At 33.4% G+C, this 12,392-nt stretch overlaps 1 protein-coding gene across 3 annotated transcripts in view; it reads left to right on the forward strand.

Annotated features, from left to right (window-relative positions):
* LOC118182699 (cadherin-like and PC-esterase domain-containing protein 1) overlaps positions 1–12,392 on the forward strand; it is a 522,776-nt gene that overhangs the window by 486,737 nt on the left and 23,647 nt on the right. For all 3 annotated transcript variants that reach the window (XM_085815937.1, XM_085815938.1, XM_085815939.1), the window contains 4 exons: positions 1,747–1,936; positions 4,337–4,517; positions 7,467–7,596; positions 9,422–9,558. In XM_085815937.1, the coding sequence (XP_085672063.1) occupies positions 1,747–1,936; positions 4,337–4,517; positions 7,467–7,596; positions 9,422–9,558 (638 nt within the window). The remainder of the gene's footprint in view (positions 1–1,746; positions 1,937–4,336; positions 4,518–7,466; positions 7,597–9,421; positions 9,559–12,392) is intronic.

A 12,392-nucleotide genomic window follows, 5' to 3' on the forward strand; every position in this document is an offset into this window, starting at 1 on the left:
GTTGTTTTCTAGCGATAGAGATTCAGCTGAGAAAAAACGATTTACATAAAAGGACAGTTTCCCAAAAATGTCTTTTTTTATGTATTCCATTAACTTGTTTAAATAGGGCTTTAACTTCTTTATCTAAACAAGTCCTTTCTAACTGCTTTAAGAAAGACAATACATCTCAAAAAACAACCAACAGTGTTTATTAATGTTTTGCAGATGAACCAAAGTACTGCATTATTAGAGGTGATAAGGCAATAAGAATCAAAGATGTTCATAATTTTTAAGAACTAGTTTCAAAGGTTTAAATATAGAACCTCCTTCTTCAGTTGTAAACGTGCATGTGACGATCTGCTCAAGCGATAGCAACGAAAGGAAGAAAATCAAGCTACTGATGCCATCTACTGATAAAATGTGAAAACAACTATATCCTTAAAAGTATATAAATAATATCCTTAAAAATAATATCCTTAAAATAATATCCTTAAAAGCTGAGGGTAAACACGGATTGAAATTAGGATCTTTAATTGAACCTGAAAGATTTTTATAAATGTGAAACACCTCTAGAAAATTTAATTCAACAGCTTCAAAACTAGACGCCTTAACCCTTAACAATCGTTATTCGGCGTTTTATGTACTCCCCTTTTAATCATTTTTCCCTGCAATCAGCCTCTTAAATTCGGCTAGCATATTTGTGTTTCAGACTACTCGAAACAAAAACTTTGCTGACAAGACAATAATGCCTAACTAGGTAAAATCTCAACTGGAAATGTATTAATATCCTACATGAATGACGAGAAACTGATTTGAAACTTAAAGATGTGGTACTCGATGATAAATAAAATCTTATGATCAACATCAACATTTAGGTATGATCTGAGGTGCTAAACCCAAAAGGCTGAGATACATTTTGACTTCATTTACAAGAAGTAACGATACATTAGCCCAATCCCTTCTTACGAGCCCTTAGGTAGGTACACATCTGATTTGTTCACTTTATTCTATATACTAATTTCTATAATACCATAATTATCTGGCAATTTCATGTTATTTCATAACTTACTATGTTTTGTTTGTGGGTCAATTTCATTAAATTCTACATGTAACTTTTTGAGTAATCGTCATTTTTGTGATTTTTCCATAATTTAATGATAACCAGTGTATCTCATTGTAACTAATATCCCTTTTCAACATTATGGAAAACTAACTTTATTACTTATACGACGAAGTCAACAAAGCAATAAAAAGATGCTGATGATCATGCGCAAACGTGTAGGACACACTGGAATAGAATTTTAGAAGAAAAAATTTCCATCCGATTTATTGAATGTTTTATGTATTATTTTATACGATGGTCGCTGTAAGTCCACAATAGCTATTTATTATCTTTAAAAAAATTGAATATCTTTTGAATAAATATTAAAAATCATTTACTTAAACTACTCAAATAAAACATTTTTAAATTTTAAAAATAAACTTTTATGATATTTTAATTTCATAATTCGAACTCTTTGCATATTCATTGTTTAATAAATATGATTATAATGTATATATAATTAGAAACATATTCGAAGGAGATAAGATGAATTTTGCTCAGGGAAATTTTTAGAAGTCTTAACAAGCGAAATAAAGAAACATTTTTGCGAAAACATATACCTCTGCAAGCTAATCTCTGTGCTTTTAAAAGTTCGTAAATCTAAATTGAAAGTAAGTTCCTTAAAATGTATTTAATCTTCTTAATGTATTATACTGTCTTTTCAGATCCAACCACAATGCCTTACCTGTCTGGAATTTCTCTTTATCCTCCTCTAAGACTAAATCCTATTTTTAATCCCTTGGTGACGGAATATTACGCTAATGTCAGTTATGATCAGCTTATGGTGCGTCTATCCGCTCAAGCGCAGAATTGTCAAACTGAAGTTCGCATTGACGACAAATACGGACCTACCAGGTAAAAATAATTTATTCTCTTACTTATTATAAAGTTTAAAAAACGTTAAACTGTAAATTTATTTTATTAACAAACAAAGTTTAAAATTTCACTTTCTTATATTACTTAATATATACTCGGCCTCTCGGTTTAGTATACTGTTGCTACCATACATCTGGGCCAACTATTATTTAATATGGCGCCTTGATCCATGTGCCATTATTACTTAATGTGCCTATTTGTTCAGTATGGTTTGGCTACCATAGCGCTAGGCCCAAACTCAAATATCGGACGAAGCATGATGTTTTAAATATGCACTGCCTTTGCGATATGGGGACACTTTAAATAATGTTGAGCTGGATGGCATCTGAAGCGGATGAAAAGATAGGAAAAGAGGGGTAGGAAACTTTGCATCCGTCCCCCAATGTGTTCTGGATCAAAACTATTATGAAACTGAGCAAACTCGTACTATCACTTACAAGACGTTACTTTGCCAATAACAAGCGCAACTTTGTTCTTCCTTGCTATGATGAATTCTTGAATCTGATCTAAACTATATTCAGATGAGGATTAATTACGCTGCTTCTTCTGCAGGAGAAGATTTGTTTTATCCTTAAAAGCGTTTTCAATAAAATTACCCCAGTTACTAATAAAGATTAAAACAATGTAGACCGCATCTAGGACCAAATTAAGCCTTTTAAAGGTCCTAAGCAGTTTTGTGCCCCTACGTACATTTTCATCTCCCCACTTCTAATTCCTTCTCTCTCGATCTTCTTGTAGTTTCACCATGGATTCTATGGTAATACTGGCAATGGGAAATGTTTGTCCTGCCATCTTTATTATGTCCCTAAGTACCTTTTTGCGGTGCCTCTTTCCTTAATGTCCCAAGCACGTGTTTATTTTGTTTAATGGCTAGCTTAATAGCTCTGTGTTCGTCATATAATAGGAAAAAAGAAAACGAAAGTATGTACGCATATAAATACTGAATTTGAAACTGAAATCTGGTTGGATTATTTTCAGTGGATATGATTAGTTACTTAAATAAACTAAAAATGCATTTTCAAGACCAATAGCAACTAATAAATAATGTCTCAAAGAAGAATGATAGCATCCGAAATTGAAGAATCTGACATGAAGATAACTTTATTTAATCTGGCATTCTGTCTGAATAAAGTTACATCAACAGCAAAGAATATGCGTTATTCATTTATTACACTTTCATTTGAATATTTTGAAAACTAATTTCAAAGTTTCAGAAATTCTGGTTGCATTTTGGTATGTTTACCTCACCATTCCCAGCTGACATCAGTCTTAACTGTGAATTTGAAAGCAGAATTACTAGCAAGTACATAACATAAGGACAATTTAAATAAGTAAAATTTCATAAATTGTACCTATTTAGAAATATCTCACGAATATCTCTTATTCGAAATCTATTTTTAAAAGATATAATTCTGCGAGCGATGCCTTTTCTGTGTATGTTACGAAAAACGTTACAATTGTAATGTTGCGCGCTTCCAACCTGCACGCAACAATAGTGGTGACTGCTAAGAACTGGAAAGTAGACAAAGTCTTGAGAAGGGTTTAAATTCCTTTTTATTCAACTTTAGAAATTACAAATACGTGCTCTTGACGCTCACAAACTACGCCGACCCGGCGGTAAAATAAAAATAAGAAACTTAAAAAAAGAATAATAACAAGTGACTAACTAAGAGGCTCTCTACACGTAACTAACCTAACCGCGTTCTGAAATACCGCTGATAATTCAGCAAACTTCTGAATATTACGTTGAAAGATTCAACAATCTGCCGAGGCAAGCACACAGGCCGAAACGCGTGGTTTTTCAATTTCTAACTAGCCACTCCCACGCTCGTGAAGCAAGAAAGCACACTTTCGAACTCGTTTCCCTTCTATTTAACTCAGAATACTTCCGCTGACAATTTGAATCCTTGCGCGTTCTACTAAAATTTACATACTCTGGCATTGGCAATTCCAGGGGAAAGTAAGGCTTGACAGGAAAGATAGTTTAAACTTAAAATAAATGTTAGTTAAAATAAATATAAACCCTACCTAGTTGAAAGAAAAAAAATTAAATGAATATCTTGAGAAAACATTACTTAGTATACGAAATTATTTCTAATAAATATGTTTTAGCTGGAGAAACGATTCCTTATATTGCTTATTTTGCACTTAGAAATTTCAATACCATGAAGACCATCCATGATAATGCAAATCTTATAATCTTATAAATTTTTGAGCCTCTGGCTATCTGCTCAGTTGTTAGGATTTAATTTTCTTTGCTGAATTTTTGTATCAGAAAACTTATTTTTGCGTTTACTAATTATTAGTTTCCTGATTTTTTGCTTTGACTGATTATTTCAAGTGTAAAACAGTTACAAGTTTTTTTCTCTTTCTCCAAAGGACCACTAATTATACTTTAGGCGTCGGTGAAAATAGGATAACGTTCTTTGTGGTAGACATTACACATACAGAGCCATGGGTCATCAACACCTATACTTTAATAGTGCATCGTCTGGCTATCGTTCGTGGGGAGCCTCCTTTTGACCCTACATCTCAGCATCAAGTTTGCAGCTTGCACCAGGTATGGCATATTAATTTTACCATTTTTTTTTTCATGCAAACGTTATTTTTATGTTACATTTTAGTAATATAAATTAAAAGATTACGTATTGCTCTGGGATAAGGAATTTAATTCCACTGTGTTTCCTTAAATACCTGTATTAGTTGAGGGCAAAACTATCATTACTTATTAGGTTCTGTGTTCGACTTCGAAAACGCGCAGTATATTTTGCAAATATTTATCGTTCAAACTTCTTTTCCTATAACATTAAGTCAAATTTACAAAGTACTGAATTTGCTGTGCAATAAATTTAAAAACACCGCAATAGCTGTTCATAAGAATAAATAATTGTTTAATATCATCTTCATCTGAATTTGCGGCTTCCAACCAAAATTATATTTCTGCTGTATATTTCGGTAACAAAACACTTTTTCTCATTTTTCTAAACATCTAATCATTGGGAGAAAATTTCAAATTTTAATATCTGCGTTTGTCAAAAGGAATTTTTCATCAGCTTTCCAATAAAAGCTTCAGATCTCACCAATGGCCAAAAATTGTGGTATTTGAAATAAAATAAATTATTAGTCGATATTAAAATAATCAAAACAAGTGTATGTTGTTTATCGTTCATCATTTACTTAGTATACTTTGACTTAAGTAAATAGCATAACTGAATACGTATAAGCTACCTGTTTTGTCTGACATACTGTGAATATGTTATGCCTGTTTGAATCATGGGAACCACTAGCAAGTTATTCCAGAACGAGATTTAAAAAAATTAAGTTCAAATGTTTTTAGTAAAATTTATGACACTATCGTTATCTTTTACAAAGCGATAGTTTTAATGGCTCAATAAATAAGTTTTAGCTAACAAGAAATAGGCTTTCTTCTAAAGGAACGAATGAAAGATTCATTTCTCTATTATTCAGGTCTTAACTGTGTGTGTATTTAATTATGGCGAAGCACACGAGGGCTATCTGCCTAAGGGGTGGGGTGCCTTCGTGGAGGACTTTCTAAGGGGAACTGTCTCGTATACACGTTACACATGGGGAAAACCACGAAAACACCCATGCAGCCAGCCCGTTCGCGGGATTCGAACCTCGGACCGAACAGTGTTCAGAGACTTTATCGCTCGGCCGCTGGTGGGCTTCAGGTCTTAACTCGTTTCTGTTATTCAGATCTTAATATCTGTTTACTGTGGCCTGAAGTTAAATCTTTTAGCCAAAAATATTTCACATGTGATCATAATATCTTTTCTTAATTTTTCTGAAAATGTAAACGAAATTTAATGTTGAGAAATTCAGATTTGTGCATATTTCAAAGAATTTGTTTGTCTTTTTCTTTCAGTGAAAAACTGACATTCAATGACAAATTTAAATGATAAATTCAATGAAACGTTTTCAGTGATGGTTATAGTGTAAGGAATTTAAAACATTTTTCTCATGCACATCAATCACAGTGTGGTTAATACCGTTGAATACTGATAATTCTACCTGTCTTGTGTTCGATGCATACGAACGCGCTGTAGTTTTCGAGGATTTTCCCATGTGTAACGCGAATACGAGCCAGTTTTCCTTAGAAAATCGTTCACGAAACCATTCCTTCCCTTGGGCAGATAGCCCTCGTGGCTTTGCCATACTCAAATAAACTCCTCATTCACTTCTGTTGTGTAACATTCGGCGTATCGGTTCAGAAACCTGAAGATCCAGGTTCGATTCCCTGCAAAGACACGATTAATTTCTCAATATTATTGACATCTTGAATTCTGAATGTCAGTAATAAATGTAATATATATGTTACCGTGAAAGACCGAAATTGTAGAATGTCGACATTCACCGGAGAATGTCAACATTCACCAAATACGTCATTCGGACCCTCACCGGTGTATGCCGACAATCACAGATATGCTCTGGTGTAGGTCGAAAAGAGAGGAGTATATGTACACGCTGTCATTACAAAATAAAGTGTTCCACAAATAAATACAGTTGTAAAAGCAAGGGCCTCTTGTGCAATTCAAAGTGTCATAGTAGTTTAAGTTTGTGCAATAAATAAGATTTGAATCACATTATTTAGTAAATTTTTAACTTCTATTATTTTTCTTTCTGATTTTGAATGTACTATCTGCTTTAAGTTCTTATATTCTTAAGTTCTTATTTTAAGTCTCAAGTGCGTGTTTTCACGCCTGAATTACGGAGAAGAAAATATAATATTCTTATATATTCAACATTCACCATTAGTACATGGTGAATGTCGACATTTACCGGTGTATGTCAGAAATAAGAGTATTTGGAAAATATTTCTGACATACACCAAGCGACTACGTGAATGTTGATATTCACCGGTGAAAGTCGACATTCTCCAGATTTTTGTGTTTCACCGTAACATATATGCAACTTACAGATATATACACAGTTGGTAATCGAAATCTCCTGTCTATAAACTATAAGTTTCATAAAAATCTACTTTATCAATAAAGACCTGTTTTTTCCTTTTTAACGGTTCATACCTTACAGTAAGTTAATGAAGTATCATATCAAGTGTATTGCAATAATTGTTTTAACAAATTTATCAATATATCAGAATGTAAGTTGATTGTAATACTTGTTACTTGATCTACCATAAATGCTTTAAATAAATTCAGTGCAGCTGGCATGTTAAAAAAAATGTGTAGTACTGTACCATAAGTGATAAAATACTGATAATAACATGCTTATGTTAATATGTAATCAAATACTTACCTTATACACCTAAGCATTTCTTTACGTGTTGATTATAGATATAGAACTTTAAATAATTAAAGCGTACGACGTATAATATTTCATTTAATCTTAGCTTTTGGAAAAGAATTTTATCTTCCTGAATCACTAAAGCGTGGCGAACAATATGTTCCGTCTTAACTCCCCCCCCCCCGTTTTTTTTTTTTTTTTTTTTTTTTAATTTGTTTTTTGTAAGAGACCTCTTTCTTTACAGGAATGCGAAATGCGGGTCTCCCCCACTGAACTCTGCGGCATTCAAAGGGATGCGGGTGTCTCACGTGACTGGCTTTCTTATACCGCTGAAGTCGCCAGTATGCCCATCTGCCGCGAGGGAGATGCAACTGGTAAGATATATCTTATTTTGTCACTTACTTTTCCAAACTGTCATTAACCTACTGCTCTCACATCATATTTTTTATCATTCACATTTACAAAATATAGATGAATGGCATAAAACATCCGTTTTTGAGATAGCTTCAACAATTCAAGACTGTTCCATTACTTTAGGAAGTACTTTGAAGGTTTTACATGGATATTTACTACGCTTGGATGCATTAATTCGTCGGAATGACGGGGATTCTTTTAAACATTTTCAGAAAACAGTTAGCCTTGTTAAAACAGTACTTGTAAGAAAGTCAAAATGAAATATCATTAATAACGTACTAAAGGGCCCTTTAATATATCTTTGAATGGTTAAAGTGATTACAGTTGAGGAATGATTGAAAGAAGACTATAACTATCTATGAACTAAATTATTCGAGCATTAGCATTAGAGCGATAGAAAATGTTGAACATTTTTATTTGCTAGATTTGTATTTTATTTTCATGTATTTTCTTGAACTATCGCTGACTTCTATTCAAACAAGTTTTAAAGAGATCGGATAGCCAGTCGTACGAATAATCTATTTTTGGATAATAGAAGATGTACTGTATATTAATAATGACTTGAATTCGAGAGATGCCGGAGAGTGACTGATTAGACAAGATCGCTGAAATTAATACTTCGTTCCGGGTTTGGTTCCTAGTGAATGGGTTGGCTACATATGATTTTTGCAAACTTTTCCTATGTTCAACATGAACAGGAGTCAGTTTTTTCCTGATACACGTAGCTTCTGTGTGCTTTTCCATAACTGACTATGTAAATAAATTCTGCTTGGACGTTGATATAAGTATAGCCCTTCAAAATTAGTGAGGTGAGAAAAGAAGTTGAGGAAATAGATGGTGATGTGGAAAAATATCGAGCTGCTTTAACAACGGAAGCTTTTCATGGCCCTAAAGCTCTAATTATGGATCAAGATGGAACATGAAATCCGAAGTTTTATACACCTAACTGAATTCAATTTATTGCAAGGTATAGATAAGAAATAAATGCTTAAGCCTAACTAAGAATATATGTTTTAAAAATATAAATTCTCCGATATTTTTTTCTTTTTATTCATGTGAAGAATAAATTTGATGTCAAAATAAAGTACTTCATGCATGAATAAATTTTAAATTAGTTAAAATTAATACTTGAAAATTCAGTAAAAAAACAGGTTATCCAAAAACATCTGCTATCTGAATAATCCCCCTCCCAATTCCACTCAGTTTAGATAATCGAATCCATGCTGCATAAAGATAAAGGCAGGATTGCATATTAAAGTCATTGATTCACCACATAATGGTTTTATAATGAACTAACTTCGTATACTTATCAGAATGTAAGAATAGTACGGAAAAGTTTCATTCATATTGTCACTATTTGAGCTGTTTAAAATTAAATTTGCGATCCTGAAAAATCAAGCAGAATTTCGTTTGGGGTAATGTGCCCTTTCTTAATTCATATTAAAATATAAATGTTTCAGAATAGTTGCTATCTTAATATATCTTTAACTGAAATGCTTTGAAGTGATGTATTAAAACTGGTGGCCAGCATCACCTTTACAATTGATTTCGAACTCATTTCTGCTAGTGAAGAAAACATGTTACTTAGAAAACCGAAATTTTTAGTATGTTCTTATAGGATAAATATGTAGGATCTTATAAGGCGATCTAGTGAGTTAGATTTTTAATTAAATAGTAATTTCTCAATTCATAGTTTGTGCTCTCGCCTTGGTTCATATTCATGAAAATAGTTTGAGAACAAGCTTTTTTCTCGGTTAATTCTTACCTCGACTGAATGTTTCTCAGGTCGCTGGGTGTTGCCGTGTCGATCCTGCGCTGAAAGAAGCAGCTGTTTCTGGAGGGAAGCAGTTTGGCAACCATACGGCTGCAGACACGCCATTCTTTCCACGGAGCAGCTAAAACGGTGTCTAGCAGGGAAAAAGGTAATTCCTTTTCTGATATTATTTTCCTAAAAAACTGAAGAAAAGCTTGTTATGACTTATCTCATTGGTCTGACAGTAACATGAGATAAAGTCCATGAATTTTATTGTGATCAACAGATTAGAGTTTCACCAGCCATTGTCTTAGGCCCTGGGCAGCTTATAAGATGGCAGTGCGAGTTTACCTATCTTTCGTCTCTTTTGAAGGAGAATTTTTCAAAAGGAGGATCCAAAGCTCAACCATCCTTTTCCATTTTTACCAATTTCTCTTGAATATTTGAGTTCCCCCACTCTGCAACGGCACTATACCAGGTTTTCTCAAATTACCATATATGCACCTCTAAAGTCCCAATCACATTATGTTTCGGCTACGCGGGACTTGACATCGAAAGGGACAATTCTCAGAACCCGCACAATTGCAAGAAACCCGCGTAGCCAGGTTACCATTTTCACTTACTACAAAGACTTGAACGCCAAACACTAATCGATTATCGCTCAGATTGGGATCACGTGAGGCTTCAGAAGCAGAACTTTCGTCTGATTGGTTGTCTCTACCCGGGACTGAGGTCCAGCCGAGACATTTTCGGTGAGATTTGAAAAACTCCCGCGTAGCCGCAACATTGTTTTCCGTAGCTAGACTTCGCTTCAGGCGGGGCTCTTTTCTAGGAATCCTTCCGTTTAAACCAGTGCTACCAGAATCTCGTTTCTCAGAAAAGTCCCGTCTAGCAGGGACTGCAGCCATACGGGATAATCTCTTAATGGTACATTATATTATTTTAGATAGTTCAATTTTTAGCTAAAAGATTTAAATGTATGCAAAATGGCGCCTCTTTTAGTGCATATATTCGTACATAATGGTGCATATATTTTTGAATCTCATTTATATGGTACAAAATTTAAAATGTTTGAGAGATGTACATTTACAAACAGTCATGATTTTCTCGGAATTTGATTCGAGGTCCAAGACCTTGATAGCCGGTTCCCCCTACCACCATGCGACAGGGGGCCGAAAGTATTGCATTCCCCTTTTCGGTATATGCTTTCGCCATGTAAATGGATAGGGCGTCTACCTAGCAATTGAAAGATCAGTGTTTAAAATCCCAGCGAGAACACAGCTAATTTTAGCCATTTCGCTCTTGAAAAGCAAAGCCAAAATTTAGTCTCTGCAGTGGTGGCCGAACTAAATTTTCGTGGATGATAACACATCGCCAACTTAATTTTATTTATTGGGCCCTGTGTCTAACCCGATTTCTGTTTATGGCTGTAATTGTAAAGAATTATAGCATTCCCCAATGAACGCTCTTGTGGTGTAAGTAGTAGCTAGCAAGTGGAAAATATGTGGTTCGAATCCTGGAGACAATAAAATTGATTTCTCACGTTTTCCGCATCCAAAAGCGTAATAAGTGTCTACAAATTGTTAGACATTTAATGTTACTGACCTAAATTCTGATTAAAATCCACGAATCTTTTTATTCTCAGATATTTTACTCGGCCGGGCACTTACTTGAATAGCCGTATTTGTTGGGAATTTATTGCGAATTTATTGGTTAATTAGCTGCGTTTTTACAGACTACGTTGTTCAGAATGCACCACTGGGTATAGGCCAATATTGCATCTACAAGAAGTGGTAAAACTATACACACAAACAGCCAAACTTGTTGTTGTTTATTTAGTTGAACTCACTATTTGGAATTCGTGTGAGCGATCAACCACTGCTAACTACTGTATCATATCCAGAGCAACATAGTCTTAGTTATTTTCTTCTTAAATTCTGAAAAGTCAATTGGCAAATTCCAAAGCACCTTCCAGGTATGTTAAAAGTTCCTGTCTCTCTGTATAATGGAAGAAAGTAAAAATATAAAGTTTCGAAGCCCTATCTGCTTGCAAAAGTGAGCCGCCTTTAATCAATAGTAAGAACAATTCGATAATGGAGCTTTCCGGAGAGAAAAAATTTAATTATTTCGAAATTAAAATTAACCTTTTTCTCATTTGATATTAAAGTGCATATATGAGCATGGAAAGCATACACAAAATTGTTTTAAACTATGCAGTTTACAACACTTTTCAACTCGATCTATATATACAATTTTTCTGAAAAACAAATACGTATTGATTTAAAAAACAAATACGTATTGATTTAAAAATAAAATACAACTTAATTGAAAACTATGCAGCTGTTTGGGTAATTGTTGTTTTCAGTCCACTACTTAAAATTTTTTTGTACATATATTTCGCTATTTCTCTTTTTCTACTTAATCGGATTTATTTATTTATGGATTGATAGACTTGAGATGGAATTAGCTACCAAAATAATAAGATTAAAAGCATATTTTAATATTCTAACTTTACATTTTATTTGCATTTAATTAATAATTATTGAGTTATATAGTAAAAAGAAAATGCAATGGTAATTTTGAAAAACGATTTATCCCGTTTTTAACGTTTCAGAACTTCTGGCTTCGCTGTTAAAAGAATAATCGATCAGTTTCACATTAATTATAATGTATTTTTAATTTTTTATGACTGTCTTTTGGATATTGTTTATGTTTCATTTCTCTTCCTTATAATTCTTGCATCTGCTGTGATTTTTTATCGATTTTTTGCATCTTTATACATGCACATACGAGCTCGTATGCATGCATATATATACGCACACTAATAAATGCATGCGTATATACATGCATTTATTTATATGCGCAGAAGTATTTGGTGAATGCAATAAGGGATCAAATGGTAACATAATTTTTTTTCTGAAAGTTTACTTGAAAGGTAAAAGTAAACATATAAATAGTGAAACGTTTTGGCTATTTTTCGTCACGTGAATCGAGATTCAGAAG

This window comes from Stegodyphus dumicola, chromosome 4 (assembly GCF_044657685.1).
Source record: "Stegodyphus dumicola isolate Sdum_Otavi_A_Nest chromosome 4, ASM4465768v1".
NCBI lineage: Eukaryota > Metazoa > Arthropoda > Arachnida > Araneae > Eresidae > Stegodyphus > Stegodyphus dumicola.